The sequence below is a fragment of the Haliotis asinina genome, chromosome 10, assembly GCF_037392515.1.
Source record: "Haliotis asinina isolate JCU_RB_2024 chromosome 10, JCU_Hal_asi_v2, whole genome shotgun sequence".
Classification (NCBI taxonomy): Eukaryota; Metazoa; Mollusca; class Gastropoda; order Lepetellida; family Haliotidae; genus Haliotis; species Haliotis asinina.
This window is the reverse complement of record NC_090289.1, coordinates 4,529,350-4,547,027: the sequence shown is the minus strand read 5'-3', so window position 1 is coordinate 4,547,027 and position 17,678 is coordinate 4,529,350. Positions and strand designations below refer to the sequence as shown.

At 47.6% G+C, this 17,678-nt stretch overlaps 1 protein-coding gene across 1 annotated transcript; it reads left to right on the top strand.

The window, feature by feature from the left end:
- Positions 1-467: 467 nt before the first annotated feature.
- On the top strand, positions 468-17,381 carry LOC137254674 (cytochrome P450 3A29-like). The gene is made up of 14 exons (XM_067792519.1): positions 468-815; positions 1,569-1,665; positions 1,781-1,830; positions 2,795-2,891; positions 3,376-3,492; positions 3,692-3,780; positions 5,722-5,873; positions 12,993-13,129; positions 13,649-13,763; positions 14,325-14,482; positions 14,694-14,782; positions 14,927-15,064; positions 15,847-16,000; positions 16,383-17,381. Exons 1-14 carry the CDS (start codon positions 742-744, stop codon positions 16,458-16,460), a joined length of 1,545 nt encoding a protein of 514 aa, XP_067648620.1. The 5' UTR covers positions 468-741; the 3' UTR covers positions 16,461-17,381.
- Positions 17,382-17,678: the final 297 nt, after the last annotated feature.

The following is a 17,678-nucleotide window of genomic DNA, read 5'->3' as shown; positions in this document are numbered from 1 at the left end:
ATTACTGCATTTATGCTATTTCCATTTGTGCATAATTTGTTAAAAAGTTTGTAACACAAAATTCATTTGACATTCCAGAAAAATGCAAGTGAAACGTACATCATATACATCATATCATAGGCGGATCTGTGTGTGTTGTGCGCACACGTGCTTTTGGGGTTAGGGTGTTTGCAGGGGTGAACACACACACACGCGCGCACACACACACACACACACACACACACACACACACACACACACACACACACACACACGTGTCCTGGTTTTTTATTAAACACACCCAGCTCGTGAAAATGAAGTGAGCATCTGCCCTTTCTCAAGAGTGTGCACGTGTTCAATGTTCAAAAGATAATCCGTAAAACCATTACATTCCATTTTCCAAACTAAGAATATATGAACATCTGGCTAAATATAGGACCGATGACTAAATGTACCAAAATAGGCATAACATAGTTTTTAAACTTTTGACACTGTCCCCCCTGTGCACTTTGCCCTATAACCAATGCGTATGTCGGTCAAAAAGAAGCTTTCTAAACAAACGACGCAGGGAAAGCGGTTTACTGGCAGCGTGTTTGAAACAGCTTGAGTGGACCGTCCCGGGATCATTGAGTGTCCAGGTTTCACTACTTCCTTCGTGGACCTTGTGCTGTCAGAAGTTTGCAGTCGTAAACTCGACAACACAGCGATTCTAAAACTAACGACAGGAACTGCAGCGTCATATTGCCTCGGTGACCACCAACAATGGAGTTACTTGGTTTGCTAAGTATACCACTCACTTGGACGCTCGTTGCCGGATGTGTTCTGCTGATCTACCTGTGAGTACTCATCTGTCTGTTTGTCATATCTCACTGTCGTGAATGCAAGTCGACATGTCACTGACCACAGAGAGCGGGAACGAGTATTACCGTATTTCCTGTAACACGCGTTTATATTACGGTAGTTATGGACACCGGACTGTGATGTTAGTGACGGAGTTGCACGAGTTACAGTGATCAGTATAACTGAAGCATATTTTCGTGATACATAATTTAAAAGTGTATTTTATCAAACGCTGACGGTGGTTATCGTGATGTACGCTGCTTTGGATTTTTTCATTTGATTATTTTTTTTGTTTGTTTAACGCTGCGCTCAGTAATAGTGCAGCTATATGGCGGGAATCTGTAAATAATGAAATCTGGACTTGAAACTCCAGTGATCAGCATAATGATCATGGAACCCGCCAGCAGACCGATCCCGCATTCGCTTCTTATGTAAAGCATGGGTTAGTTAAGACCAATTCCAACTCGGAATTTTTGAACCAACGTTTATTAGAAACAATACAGTATATCTCTTGTTTCCGTCATCTTGTCAGATGCATTGCGTCAGAAGTACAATGCCACTTGTTAATCCTGACCGATTGTCTGCGCGTGTGGTTTTAATTTCAAGAAAGTTGGTTAATTCCATACAAATAAGCACGTCAATATATTCCACATTTGAAATTTGGAGTCGAAAAAATAATACAGATAGAAATCTTTTTGTCATAGTTTAATGACATAGTTTAACTTTCTCTCTCACGCTCACATTTTCAGGTACGGGAAGAAAAGGAACCGTTTCCTCAGCGACTATGGGATACCTGGCCCAACCCCGGACATATATTTCGGAAATCTTCGTCAGATTGTCAAAATGGTAATAAACTCTTGACCTAGTAATTTACTCAGTTGTATCACTAAGATGTAAAACCTTTAGATAGAAAGTCACGTATTTTTGTCATTTGATATTTTTGACTGATTTATATTTTTAGGGCGTTGACTTCGACAATAAATGGGGGCAGGAATTCGGCGACGTGTACAGGTAAGGCAATTTTATATTCACGCCCTCGCGGGTATGTACACGTGCATTATAAATACGCCACACATCATACCCCGACTTCACCAGTCAACAACTGATTAAGACCTGTCTATACCTTCTCATTTCCATTTTTGATTGCATATCTAGAAAGGTTAATACCGTCCCATTGTTTTCGATATTTAGTTTTCCGAAAAAAAAATACAAGATATCAGTGAACAGAAATAGTGATATCATACTATGAATTGGGGGTTAGATTGTTGTATTATTATATCAAGTTTAGATATCGTAAACGAATTATATTTCATTCTCAGAGGTTAAAATGCAGTAACGCGGCGTCCAATAGGTGTTCGAGTTCCCACGTGTAAGAACTGTGTATCCCAATGAGGGTGACCTAGCTAGAACATGACTGGACGCATACTGACTCGCTACCCAATGGCTCCCACCAATTTGTGATGTTGTTGCGAGACGAAATGATCGATCTTGTGGTCAGCCTCTGTACCATGGCTGACTCTGTGTCATGGTACCCAGACGGCGTGTATCGTTGTTCACAGAATACCAATTACAAGATTGTGTAGTCCACTCTTGACTATATAACCTACCTTTCAATTAAATCACACAAATACGCATACACGCAAACGCATACGTACATATACATATGTATTTTGCTTATGTCACTCCATCGTGAAGGTCCGGGGTAGAAAAGGGCCTTCAACAACCCATGCTTGCCATGAAAGGCGACTAAGAGGCGACTAACGGGGTCGGGTGGTCAGGCTCGCTGACCTGGTTGGCACAGGTGATCGTTACCAAATGCGCAGATCGATGCTTATGTTGTTGACCACTGGATTGTCTTGTCCAGACTCGATTGTTTAAAACCGCCACCATATAGCTGGTATATTGCTGAGTGCGGCGTGAAACTCACTCACTCACTTAGAAATCTTATGGAGACCCACCACCTGTTGTGTTTTAGCGTCTACTTGGGTGGGTTCCCCCTCATCAACGTGCACGACCCAGAAATCATCAAGGAGATACTTGTAAAAGACTTCAATATGTTTTCGGATAGATTAGTAAGTATTCATCAACACGATGGCGACAGGCTGATTTCAGCCACTGCCTCCGCATGAAGTCTGGAAGGATAAGCCTGTAATGTTATCTTGTTTTTACAGTCAATTTTGTGAGAACATCCAATGTGTCCAGCAAACATTAGAATTGAATCTTTCAAATCTTTGACATAATACAACCTTAAATAAAATATCAAGGCACACAAATTCAGCCCCTTGCAACTTACTCCCCATCTTATATCGGGGTAGCTTGGTAGACTTTCTTAATTTGTTTTATCCTATTTTTAAATAAATGGTTTGTGTCGGGTGAAGCACAGTGCGTGTTTCGTTAATAGCTTACCAAACAGGCACGACCGCTTTGGTAATATTTGGCATTAAATCGAATAATCGTAATAGATACTTTGACAAAAGTATTGTCGAGTTTACAACATGGGGATCCGTCGACACAGGAACAAAACATGCTTGTGTTGGATATATTGTCAACTTTCAGATCTTTAGACTCAACGACTACCCTATTGCTACTGGCATCTTCTTTGAGACAGGAGCAACATGGAAGAGACTAAGGAACATCATCAGTCCGACATTCAGTGGAAACAAGCTGAGGAACGTTAGTCTATTTATAACGCGTGCGTGCGTGCGTGCGTGCGTGCGTGCGTGCGTGCGTGCGCATATCTGTGTGTGTGTGGGGGGGGGGGGGGGGGGGGGAGAACGAGAGAGCGAGATCTTGAGAGAGAGAGAGAGTCAGTGAGTGAGTTTACCTACATGATGACGACTTATATTTAAACTATATTGTTTTGTTGTTTTAGATGTGTGCCAAGATCGACGAGTGTGCAGTGACTCTAACAAAGAACCTTGCTCATGCTGCTGCGAATGAGGAAACCATCACAGCCAAAGAGTAGGAATATGTCTTCAATAGTTTCAGGGTGGCGTGTAATGTCCGACTATCCCGCGTGTTATTACGGTGATGAGGTCTATACCTGTTTTTATGGACCCGCGAAACGCGACCGAGAACGAACTAAGAACATTGCTTGTCGCTGCTCCATGACACAGATAGAGACCGAAAACAATAGAATGACGTCATAGCTTGACGTCATAGTAACTCAAGTTAGTATAACTTTTGGCCGGACCAGGGTGGAGTCAATATGAATTTCTGTCGACGGTCACGTGACCGCTTCAAGAGCAACCAGGTAGCCGGGAAAATATGCTTACATGATAAAGAGGAAAACATCAGTCCTGATAATTTGAGAAACGCAGAAGAAGTATCGGGGAAGGTGTGAGTAACAGTATTGAGGAAGGTGTGATTAAAAGTAACGGGGAAGGTGTGAGTGAATGCTTCGGGAAGGTGTGAGTTTAAGGGATTGGGAAAGGTATGAGTATACGTATCGGGGAAGTTGTGAGTAAACGGTTTAGGGATTGTGCGAGTAAAGGTATTGGGGAAGTTGTGAGTAAACGGTTTAGGGATTGTGTGAGTAAAGGTATTGGGGAAGATGTTAGTAACAGTTTTGGGAAGTTGTGAATAAAGATGGTGGGGAAGATGTGTGTAACAGTATTGAGAAAATGTGAGTTAAAGTTTTCGGGAAGTTGTGAGTAAAGATAGTGGGGAAGGTGTGAGTAAAGGTATTGCCGAAGGTGTGAGTGAAGTTTTTTCGGAAGGCGTGAATAACAGTATTGGGATAGAGGTGTCTAAACATATTGGGGAAGCTGTGAGTAAGGATAGTGGGGATATTGTGAGTAAAGGTATTTGGGAAGGTTTTAGTGAAAGTTTCGGAGAAGATGTGAATAAAGGTATGGGGAAATGTGTGAGTAACAGTATGTAGGAAGATGTGAGTATACGTATTGGGGAAGGTGTGAGTAAAGATAGTATGGAAGATGTGGGTAAAGATAGTGGTGAAGGTATGAATAACACTATTGGGGAATGTGTGAGTAAAGGTATTCTGAAAGGTGTGAGTAATGGTATTGAGAAAGTTGTGAGTAAACTTATTTGGGTAGGGGGTGTGGGGATGGGGGGTGGGGAAGGTGTGAGTAACAGTATTGTGCAGGGTGTGATTAAATGTAAAGGGGAAGGTGTGGTGACAAAGGGTAAGTGCCCTGTATGTCTTAAGGGTCATGTATTATTATTATTTATTATTATAAGATATTTATATAGTGCACGTATCCATGCAAAGAGTGCAAAGGCGCTGTATTTGTTCTCAACGCAACATCCCTATTATAAGGTGGTATTACAAGTATTAATGGAACACAGAACTCAAAACAAATAGCATGAGTTGTGAGAGACATTTGGTCGAAGGTACTAGTTATTTATGTGAAGTTACATCTGGGCACGAAAGGCCAGGATAAAAGGCTGCTTAAAAGTTGAATATTTCTTGGGCACATTATTTTCAACAGTGACGAGGGAGCTAGTGACGACCTTTTTAAAAACTTTTGATGGAAAAAGTGACGAGTGAGGAACACATTTTGTTCTCAGAAATACATCTTGTGAAGCTTAGCACGTGTTGTGGATTCAGTCACACTCGTTCTTACAGACACTCTGTCTTATAGTTTACAAATGGATGATCGGGACGCGACCATGCCAAATTATTTTTCTTAGATGGCAATAAAATATGTTACGCGCACAAATGAAAGTGACGCACCGATGCCCGGGAAACATTTCACTTTTTTATTCAGCCTAACGGCACTAATCAGCCTAGTTTTTAAGCCTCTTTTGTTCCAAAAACCCTTTATACATCTATTTTTTACACTTACCACAGTGGACGAAATGTCATCGAGTTGAAAATATACTATGAAAGCCTGACTGTTCTGACCAAATATAAGAAATATATACTTTCATCCTATCCAGTTATTTTGGGGCTTTCACTATGGATGTGATAGCCAGCACAGCATTCGGCATTGACACTGACTCCCAAAACAACTTTGACAACGTCTTCATCACTCAGGCAAAGAAAGTGTTTGACAACAACGTGCTGCAGAACCCAGTCATGTCTATGATAAGTATGTATAATCAGTCACATCACGTGGTCTTTCCAGCAACTTGAATCACTGTATCTTCCCATGTCCATCCTAGTGTGTCCATCCCCGTGCCCTCCTAGGTTCATCCTGGTGTGTTACCATGTCCTCCTACGTCCACCCTAATGTGTCGCCCTGTCCTACTGTATCCAGCCTAGTGTCAGCATTCCTTCCATGCTCCATCCTAGTGTGTGCCCACCCCCTCCGGTCTCCATCCTTGGGTGTCACTATGCCCTTCCATGTCCATCCTAGTGTGTGCCCACCCCTCCGGTCTCCATCCTTGGGTGTCACTATGCCCTTCCATGTCCATCCTAGTGTGTGCCCACCCCTCCGGTCTCCATCCTTGGGTGTCACTATGCCCTTCCATGTCCATCCTAGTGTGTGCCCACCCCTCCGGTCTCCATCCTTGGGTGTCACTATGCCCTTCCATGTCCATCCTAGTGTGTGCCCATCCCCTCCGGTCTCCATCCTTGGGTGTCACTGTGCCCTTCCATGTCCATCCTAGTGTGTCCCCATCCCCTCCGGTCTCCATCCTTGGGTGTCACTATGCCCTTCCATGTCCATCCTAGTGTGTCCCCATCCCCTCCGGTCTCCATCCTTGGGTGTCACTGTGCCCTTCCATGTCCATCCTAGTGTGTCCCCATCCCCTCCGGTCTCCATCCTTGGGTGTCACTGTGCCCTTCCATGTCCATCCTAGTGTGTCCCCATCCCCTCCGGTCTCCATCCTTGGGTGTCACTATGCCCTTCCATGTCCATCCTAGTGTGTCCCCATCCCCTCCGGTCTCCATCCTTGGGTGTCACTGTGCCCTTCCATGTCCATCCTAGTGTGTCCCCATCCCCTCCGGTCTCCATCCTTGGGTGTCACTGTGCCCTTCCATGTCCATCCTAGTGTGTCCCCATCCCCTCCGGTCTCCATCCTTGGGTGTCACTATGCCCTTCCATGTCCATCCTAGTGTGTCCCCATCCCCTCCGGTCTCCATCCTTGGGTGTCACTGTGCCCTTCCATGTCCATCCTAGTGTGTCCCCATCCCCTCCGGTCTCCATCCTTGGGTGTCACTGTGCCCTTCCATGTCCATCCTAGTGTGTCCCCATCCCCTCCGGTCTCCATCCTTGGGTGTCACTATGCCCTTCCATGTCCATCCTAGTGTGTGCCCATCCCCTCCGGTCTCCATCCTTGGGTGTCACTATGCCCTTCCATGTCCATCCTAGTGTGTCCCCATCCCCTCCGGTCTCCATCCTTGGGTGTCACTGTGCCCTTCCATGTCCATCCTAGTGTGTCCATCCCCGTGCCCTCCTAGGTTCATCCTGGTGTGTTACCATGTCCTCCTACGTCCACCCTAATGTGTCGCCCTGTCCTACTGTATCCAGCCTAATGTCAGCATTCCTTCCATGTCCATCCTAGTGTGTGCCCACCCCTCCGGTCTCCATCCTTGGGTGTCACTATGCCCTTCCATGTCCATCCTAGTGTGTGCCCACCCCTCCGGTCTCCATCCTTGGGTGTCACTGTGCCCTTCCATGTCCATCCTAGTGTGTCCCCATCCCCTCCGGTCTCCATCCTTGGGTGTCACTATGCCCTTCCATGTCCATCCTAGTGTGTGCCCATCCCCTCCGGTCTCCATCCTTGGGTGTCACTGTGCCCTTCCATGTCCATCCTAGTGTGTGCCCACCCCTCCGGTCTCCATCGTTGTGTGTCACTGTGCCCTTCCATGTCCATCCTAGTGTGTGCCCACCCCTCCGGTCTCCATCCTTGGGTGTCACTGTGCCCTTCCATGTCCATCCTAGTGTGTCCCCATCCCCTCCGGTCTCCATCCTTGGGTGTCACTGTGCCCTTCCATGTCCATCCTAGTGTGTCCCCATCCCCTCCGGTCTCCATCCTTGTGTGTCACTGTGCCCTTCCATGTCCATCCTAGTGTGTGCCCATCCCCTCCGGTCTCCATCCTTGGGTGTCACTGTGCCCTTCCATGTCCATCCTAGTGTGTCCCCATCCCCTCCGGTCTCCATCCTTGGGTGTCACTATGCCCTTCCATGTCCATCCTAGTGTGTCCCCATCCCCTCCGGTCTCCATCCTTGGGTGTCACTGTGCCCTTCCATGTCCATCCTAGTGTGTCCCCATCCCCTCCGGTCTCCATCCTTGGGTGTCACTGTGCCCTTCCATGTCCATCCTAGTGTGTCCCCATCCCCTCCGGTCTCCATCCTTGGGTGTCACTGTGCCCTTCCATGTCCATCCTAGTGTGTCCCCATCCCCTCCGGTCTCCATCCTTGGGTGTCACTGTGCCCTTCCATGTCCATCCTAGTGTGTCCCCATCCCCTCCGGTCTCCATCCTTGGGTGTCACTGTGCCCTTCCATGTCCATCCTAGTGTGTCCCCATCCCCTCCGGTCTCCATCCTTGGGTGTCACTGTGCCCTTCCATGTCCATCCTAGTGTGTCCCCATCCCCTCCGGTCTCCATCCTTGGGTGTCACTATGCCCTTCCATGTCCATCCTAGTGTGTCCCCATCCCCTCCGGTCTCCATCCTTGGGTGTCACTATGCCCTTCCATGTCCATCCTAGTGTGTCCCCATCCCCTCCGGTCTCCATCCTTGGGTGTCACTGTGCCCTTCCATGTCCATCCTAGTGTGTCCCCATCCCCTCCGGTCTCCATCCTTGGGTGTCACTGTGCCCTTCCATGTCCATCCTAGTGTGTCCCCATCCCCTCCGGTCTCCATCCTTGGGTGTCACTATGCCCTTCCATGTCCATCCTAGTGTGTGCCCATCCCCTCCGGTCTCCATCCTTGGGTGTCACTGTGCCCTTCCATGTCCATCCTAGTGTGTGCCCACCCCTCCGGTCTCCATCGTTGTGTGTCACTGTGCCCTTCCATGTCCATCCTAGTGTGTGCCCACCCCTCCGGTCTCCATCCTTGGGTGTCACTGTGCCCTTCCATGTCCATCCTAGTGTGTCCCCATCCCCTCCGGTCTCCATCCTTGGGTGTCACTGTGCCCTTCCATGTCCATCCTAGTGTGTCCCCATCCCCTCCGGTCTCCATCCTTGTGTGTCACTGTGCCCTTCCATGTCCATCCTAGTGTGTGCCCATCCCCTCCGGTCTCCATCCTTGGGTGTCACTGTGCCCTTCCATGTCCATCCTAGTGTGTCCCCATCCCCTCCGGTCTCCATCCTTGGGTGTCACTATGCCCTTCCATGTCCATCCTAGTGTGTCCCCATCCCCTCCGGTCTCCATCCTTGGGTGTCACTGTGCCCTTCCATGTCCATCCTAGTGTGTCCCCATCCCCTCCGGTCTCCATCCTTGGGTGTCACTGTGCCCTTCCATGTCCATCCTAGTGTGTCCCCATCCCCTCCGGTCTCCATCCTTGGGTGTCACTATGCCCTTCCATGTCCATCCTAGTGTGTCCCCATCCCCTCCGGTCTCCATCCTTGGGTGTCACTGTGCCCTTCCATGTCCATCCTAGTGTGTCCCCATCCCCTCCGGTCTCCATCCTTGGGTGTCACTGTGCCCTTCCATGTCCATCCTAGTGTGTCCCCATCCCCTCCGGTCTCCATCCTTGGGTGTCACTATGCCCTTCCATGTCCATCCTAGTGTGTCCCCATCCCCTCCGGTCTCCATCCTTGGGTGTCACTATGCCCTTCCATGTCCATCCTAGTGTGTCCCCATCCCCTCCGGTCTCCATCCTTGGGTGTCACTGTGCCCTTCCATGTCCATCCTAGTGTGTCCCCATCCCCTCCGGTCTCCATCCTTGGGTGTCACTATGCCCTTCCATGTCCATCCTAGTGTGTGCCCATCCCCTCCGGTCTCCATCCTTGGGTGTCACTATGCCCTTCCATGTCCATCCTAGTGTGTCCCCATCCCCTCCGGTCTCCATCCTTGGGTGTCACTGTGCCCTTCCATGTCCATCCTAGTGTGTCCATCCCCGTGCCCTCCTAGGTTCATCCTGGTGTGTTACCATGTCCTCCTACGTCCACCCTAATGTGTCGCCCTGTCCTACTGTATCCAGCCTAATGTCAGCATTCCTTCCATGTCCATCCTAGTGTGTGCCCACCCCCTCCGGTCTCCATCCTTGGGTGTCACTGTGCCCTTCCATGTCCATCCTAGTGTGTGCCCACCCCTCCGGTCTCCATCGTTGTGTGTCACTGTGCCCTTCCATGTCCATCCTAGTGTGTGCCCACCCCTCCGGTCTCCATCCTTGGGTGTCACTATGCCCTTCCATGTCCATCCTAGTGTGTCCCCATCCCCTCCGGTCTCCATCCTTGGGTGTCACTGTGCCCTTCCATGTCCATCCTAGTGTGTCCCCATCCCCTCCGGTCTCCATCCTTGTGTGTCACTGTGCCCTTCCATGTCCATCCTAGTGTGTGCCCATCCCCTCCGGTCTCCATCCTTGGGTGTCACTGTGCCCTTCCATGTCCATCCTAGTGTGTGCCCACCCCCTCCGGTCTCCATCGTTGTGTGTCACTGTGCCCTTCCATGTCCATCCTAGTGTGTGCCCACCCCCTCCGGTCTCCATCCTTGGGTGTCACTATGCCCTTCCATGTCCATCATAGTGTGTGCCCACCCCCTCCGGTCTCCATCGTTGTGTGTCACTGTGCCCTTCCATGTCCATCCTAGTGTGTGCCCACCCCCTCCGGTCTCCATCCTTGGGTGTCACTATGCCCTTCCATGTCCATCCTAGTGTGTGCCCACCCCCTCCGGTCTCCATCCTTGGGTGTCACTATGCCCTTCCATGTCCATCCTAGTGTGTCCCCATCCCCTCCGGTCTCCATCCTTGGGTGTCACTATGCCCTTCCATGTCCATCATAGTGTGTGCCCATCCCCTCCGGTCTCCATCCTTGGGTGTCACTATGCCCTTCCATGTCCATCCTAGTGTGTGCCCACCCCCTCCGGTCTCCATCCTTGGGTGTCACTATGCCCTTCCATGTCCATCCTAGTGTGTGCCCACCCCCTCCGGTCTCCATCGTTGTGTGTCACTGTGCCCTTCCATGTCCATCCTAGTGTGTGCCCACCCCCTCCGGTCTCCATCCTTGGGTGTCACTATGCCCTTCCATGTCCATCCTAGTGTGTGCCCACCCCCTCCGGTCTCCATCGTTGTGTGTCACTGTGCCCTTCCATGTCCATCCTAGTGTGTGCCCACCCCCTCCGGTCTCCATCCTTGGGTGTCACTATGCCCTTCCATGTCCATCATAGTGTGTGCCCATCCCCTCCGGTCTCCATCCTTGGGTGTCACTATGCCCTTCCATGTCCATCCTAGTGTGTCCCCATCCCCTCCGGTCTCCATCGTTGTGTGTCACTGTGCCCTTCCATGTCCATCCTAGTGTGTGCCCACCCCCTCCGGTCTCCATCCTTGGGTGTCACTATGCCCTTCCATGTCCATCATAGTGTGTGCCCATCCCCTCCGGTCTCCATCCTTGGGTGTCACTATGCCCTTCCATGTCCATCCTAGTGTGTCCCCATCCCCTCCGGTCTCCATCCTTGGGTGTCACTATGCCCTTCCATGTCCATCCTAGTGTGTGCCCATCCCCTCCGGTCTCCATCCTTGGGTGTCACTATGCCCTTCCATGTCCATCCTAGTGTGTCCCCATCCCCTCCGGTCTCCATCCTTGGGTGTCACTATGCCCTTCCATGTCCATCCTAGTGTGTGCCCACCCCCTCCGGTCTCCATCCTTGGGTGTCACTATGCCCTTCCATGTCCATCCTAGTGTGTGCCCATCCCCTCCGGTCTCCATCCTTGGGTGTCACTATGCCCTTCCATGTCCATCCTAGTGTGTGCCCACCCCCTCCGGTCTCCATCGTTGTGTGTCACTGTGCCCTTCCATGTCCATCCTAGTGTGTGCCCACCCCCTCCGGTCTCCATCGTTGTGTGTCACTGTGCCCTTCCATGTCCATCCTAGTGTGTGCCCACCCCCTCCGGTCTCCATCGTTGTGTGTCACTGTGCCCTTCCATGTCCATCCTAGTGTGTGCCCACCCCCTCCGGTCTCCATCGTTGTGTGTCACTGTGCCCTTCCATGTCCATCCTAGTGTGTGCCCACCCCCTCCGGTCTCCATCCTTGGGTGTCACTGTGCCCTTCCATGTCCATCCTAGTGTGTGCCCATCCCCTCCGGTCTCCATCCTTGGGTGTCACTATGCCCTTCCATGTCCATCCTAGTGTGTGCCCATCCCCTCCGGTCTCCATCCTTGGGTGTCACTATGCCCTTCCATGTCCATCATAGTGTGTGCCCATCCCCTCCGGTCTCCATCCTTGGGTGTCACTATGCCCTTCCATGTCCATCCTAGTGTGTGCCCACCCCCTCCGGTCTCCATCGTTGTGTGTCACTGTGCCCTTCCATGTCCATCCTAGTGTGTGCCCACCCCCTCCGGTCTCCATCGTTGTGTGTCACTGTGCCCTTCCATGTCCATCCTAGTGTGTGCCCATCCTCTCCGGTCTCCATCCTTGGGTGTCACTATGCCCTTCCACGTCCATCCTAGTGTGTGCCCACCCCCTCCGGTCTCCATCGTTGTGTGTCACTGTGCCCTTCCATGTCCATCCTAGTGTGTGCCCACCCCTCCGGTCTCCATCGTTGTGTGTCACTGTGCCCTTCCATGTCCATCCTAGTGTGTGCCAATCCCCTCCGGTCTCCATCCTTGGGTGTCACTATGCCCTTCCATGTCCATCCTAGTGTGTCCCCATGCCCTACTATATCCAACCTGGCGTATCATCATGTACTCCCATGTTCATCCTAGTTTGTCGCCATGCATTCCCATATCAATCTTACTGTGTCACCAGACCTTCTTATGTTCATCCTAGTTTCTCACCCTGCGCTCCCATGCATCTAATTGTGTCACTTCAATTTTGAGGAGAAATCAAAATGCTCTGAACTTCCATACAACATGTTGATGACCACAATTGTCGCTGAGTAGCTCTTGTCGGCCTTTTGATATTTGATATGTTTACATACATACATTTACACTGTCTGTTGTGTTATGTCTCTAAACGCGGCATAAAATCTAACTCATCATCTGGCCAGATGTATCGTTTGTTTCAGCATCCAGCAATCACCATTCTGCTATTTGTTTGATACCTGTTTGTGTTGCTATTTGTTTGTTACATGTTTGTGTATTCAGACACTCGTCTCTTTCAGTGATTTTCCCAAGTCTTATGGGGATCGCCAGGGCTCTGGGTTTCACCTCGTTTCCAAAGTCAACCATGAAGTTTTTTGTGTCATCTCTCAAACAGATGATCACAATGAGAAAAGGCGAACCCAAGGAGGAACAAATGGTAATGCTATTTTCCTCACTTGCAAATGTTTGCCTTTGTCTTAAGATAGGCTAAAGGTGAGTGGGCCACAAACCTATGCACGTCTACAGGGATAGTGCACACTCCAGACATGAAGTATCTATCTTTTATGTATGAAGAGACAGTTTGACAACATTGTGATTAATATGGTCAAAGTTGCTTGTGAGTCAGTGTAGTTTTTCAGCTGTTGTCAGAAAATATGTCATTACAACGATACACACTTAGCCCCACACAAAGGATTGTTACAGGCATGAAGCTTTTGCCATGTGAAGTATTGTTTACTGGCATTCGCCGACTCACAAATGTTTGTGAACTAATAAACAAAGACTTTGTCAAAGCCGGGTTAGACTGTGATGTCCTGCAACCAACGTATGTCATTACAATCAACGATGACCTAGCTGCCTTCTCCAAACTCAGTGGATGTCAGATCGCCAGAAGTGGTTTAGATATTGGTGTTGCGTCTATTGAGAAGTTTGATTTCATAAGTGTTCATTTTTCCAGAGAAGAATCGACTTCCTCCAGCTGATGCTGGATGCTGAGGACAACTCCAGCCTCCAAGATGGCGGGGAAGAAACGAGCCAGTCACAACCTTCAGGTTCCCAAAAACCTAATAAAAGTATGTGCCTTTTAGTCGACGAGTCAAAACAGGACTTTTACAAATGCCATTGTCATTTGCCAAACATCTTTGTTGTTCGGTGAGATGGGTTGGTTTTTAGCTTCACCCTCAACAATATTCCTGCAATATTGTCTGATCATCCGGACACAATCGTGTACAGTTATTACTGTTAGTAATTTAAATTCTTATCCCCAAAACCGGATACCCGCATAAATAAATACAGCACTTTAAATGGTATGTATTTCGTGTCACGTAATAAAGTTTCCACTGTGCGCAGTTCCAACCTCCTTTGGTGTGAGGTACTTCTCCAGACACAACTGATTGCCGATGCATCACCTTCGGCTATTTATTATTTTGTATCTCGGTTCTGTCATGATAAATCCCTGGTGTTATCTGATGGAATTGGAATTCTAGTTCAACAAAACGTGCAAATAATGTGAGTTTCATTCTACTTAATGAAAAGTCGCAGTTACATTTCCTGGAGTATATATGCATAGTAAGTACAGAGGCATAATAATAGTGATGATATTAAAGTCAGAATTGTCATCCCCTTATCGCCAGAAATGACGACGGATGAGGTGTTGGGGCAGGCCTTCTTGTTCTTTATCGCTGGATACGAAACTACGGCTACTACCTTGAACTTCGCTGCATACTCACTGGCAACTAACCCGGATGTTCAAGAACGGTTGACGAAGGAGGTGGACACTGTATTGGGAAAGGTATATGTGTCCACTGCTCGTATTTCTAAATAGCGACCTTGACATTTGTTACTTATAGGCAACGGTATGACAGCTCAGTGTTATAAGAGACTCATTACCTGGCTCCAATACTCTCATTCTTAGAATAGTGTAATTTCCATCAAAGAAAAAGGTCCCTCTGGCACAATCACTAGAGACCAGTCTGTGACATTTGTTGTGTTGGTATTGACAGGAAGCTCCGGACTATGATAATATTGGCAAGTTGACGTTCCTGGACCACGTGATTACAGAGACGCTTAGGATGTACCCGGTTGTACCCGCGTGAGTGTATTGTTGAAGAGGTCTTGACATGTTTACCTTGAATCATAATCTTTATTTTAAGACGTTTGATGTCGCTGATTCAAACTGTGATGATGATGATGATGATGATGTAGATGGTGTTTGCTAATTTAACGTCTTTTGTAGGTTAAGCCGGGCAGTTTCCAAGACAACTGTCATCAAAGGATGGACGTTCCCTAAGGGCAGCTTCATCAGCGTCCCTCTGGTATCCCTTCACAGGAACGCAGATATATTCCCAGAGCCTAATAAATTCAAACCGGAGAGGTATGCCTAACAACTTCCTTGCTAGTAACCTCCAAATTGTAAGCCAGGGTTTTCTTTAGCCATATTCTTCACGGGTCACAAAGGCTTACAACCTCCGAGAAAACAACAAACGGAAGTGTCTTGTACGGCAGAAATGCTCAGAAAATGTTTTGGGCGATCATTTCGTTAATATCGCAACTTTACACTAAAATTAAAGTTCACTACAACAAATTACCACGGCATATTTGGAGACTCATGCATGCTTTCCACATTGCCATGCACAGCCCTACGAGTTCGAGAAACATGATATGTGTCCGAAACTTTCGAATGAAGCTACGAAATAGACCACGGTGAAAGCCGTGTGACAAGTAGCCTCTGACACTTGCCACATCTGGTGCACGTGATATGGAATCTTTGTCAAAGTATAGCTCGATAGTCCATTAAGTGAAGGTACGTCCCAAGCACTTCCATTGTCGGATATAGTTATAAACATGTCGGCGTCCATGTCATTTAATGCTTTGTTGTTGTTTTTTTCAGTCTGACCAGATAGCAATTGAAAAACGTTCACTGGTAATCTTGACAGCTGCACACTTGCCTTGAACGTAATTCACTGAAATCATTTAGAAGCACAAGCTCTTTTATGGAGACTTTCAACAGTAAAAAAACTAAACCGTTCGGAAGCATTGTATCTTGCAAGCTGAATGCGATTTCCCAACAGCTTATGTGAAAAGGTTCAATGGTAGATCCAACAACACAACACCATTGAATACAAAGGTTTGAAGTTTAAAAGTTTTCTTTTCAAGGTGGGAGAACGCAGATTTTCATCAAATGGCCTATCTCCCCTTCGGCCAAGGTCCCCGTATGTGTATCGGAATGAGGCTTGCCCAAGTTGAGATGAAGATTGGTCTGGCTCGCATCCTACAGAAGGTTCAGTTCGCCAGACTTCCAGACACACCGGTTGGTTGACTCATTTGATTATTGATGTTGTATTGTATAGGCTGTCTATCATAGAAAGGTGTTTTACCGTTGATATGTGCGAATAGAAATGTGTTTTGGGTATCCCCAACAAGGCAGAGGAATGTGGCTACATAATAGAATAGTCACAGTCTTTGTATTGTATTTGTATACGATGTGGTTCTGTTGGTGACAACATCATGGGGATGATTGTAACATTATTAATAGACCGAAACCATCTTGCTCAAATATTGCGGAACTGCGGCGTTAAACAACAACCAACTGACTAGTTCAGATGGGGTGTAATACAGTCGTTATTTAAAGTGTAGATGAAATTCCCCCGCGACGCAATCAGCCACATTGTTCACTTTGTTTTTTTTCCCAGGGTGAACTGAGGGACTTCATGGCATTAGGAACCCTCAGCATAAAGACTCCCATAAAACTGAAAGTCATGCTCCGTTGAGGCCCAGACCTCCAGGCATAAGTGGAATCCATAATGGACCTTGTGTTATTCCTTCGCTCTACTGTCATGTTGCCAAACAATCTCGTAGTAGTTGTAACGTTTATAGTCTGTCCTACAGACCCTGAAGTACATATATCCAGGAAAGCCCACACACGTCTAGAAAATGTGGCAAGTATAGATTTCCATAGCTTCTTCTGAAAATGAAGAAAGTCTCAGGGCTCCATTTCATTATATTATTGTTTTTCACTATTAACGTTTTTTCAGTAAAATATGTTCAATTCAGAGACTAGCTGTTAGCTAGCTATAACGTTTATATAAATGCTGTTTAGCAGTTCCAATTTTGTATTAATAACAAGAAAAGATTGTGTAAACGCGAGGCTTTACTATATTACAGGGGATGGAATGTGAAATGTCTCTTCATCACGAGACGCGAGGGAGTAATCTGTTTGGACTGTTTTAAGGTGTTTCCTGCTCACTTTCTTGTGGTAGTCATCTGTAGTACCTCAGCCAGTTATTTGTCATTGTAAATACAGATTCAGTTGAAGGAATAAAGATATTTGTCCGAATCCACATGTATAACTAAACTATGTGGGTCCACATAAAGTGGCAAGACTATATTGTGAAAAAAGACCAGCATAATATTTGGTCATTCGTCTGATCAGTGCTTCCTAATTAGACATCTAATGACAGACCCTATATCTGTTGTCAGAACGAACTGATGACGCAGACCGCATCAAGCGTGACCACCATTTGCCTTGATACAGACGAAGCAGGGGCAATTCATTGCTGAAACCTGTTCCAAACATCAACTCGAGTTGGCATCACTGGTTGATGTATTGTCTGTGGAAGGCGTTCGTCCGTCCGTCTGATTCCAGACGTGTGAGCATTTTGAATTATGAATAAAAATATAAGCATCTCAAATGGATTGATCAGATGACTAACTTCCCTGGGCAAGGGAGGTAACTGGCGATAAAGGTTCAGTTTCCACCACTATTCAGCCTCGAACAAAGCTATTTATACAGCATATCAGTAAAATCCTTCACCTCAAGCTGGCAATAATTGTGAGAATGGTAGCGGACTGTACTCAGTACAAATTCTGACAAAAAATACTCCCGAAGAGTGAAACATTATTTGAATGCACAGGCCACAATCATACGAGATTAAATGTAAGAAGTGCAGTACTATAGAGGGAAAACTCCTTTGCTCTAAGCTTTTTCT

Excerpts from the sequence above, each read along its gene's own strand:
- LOC137254674 (XM_067792519.1), top strand. The coding sequence starts at position 742 with ATGGAGTTACTTGGTTTGCTAAGTATACCACTCACTTGGACGCTCGTT. Across the intron at positions 816-1,568 it reads TGTGTTCTGCTGATCTACCT|GTACGGGAAGAAAAGGAACC; the intron begins GTGAGTACTCAT and ends TCACATTTTCAG. Across the intron at positions 15,065-15,846 it reads AATAAATTCAAACCGGAGAG|GTGGGAGAACGCAGATTTTC; the intron begins GTATGCCTAACA and ends TTTCTTTTCAAG.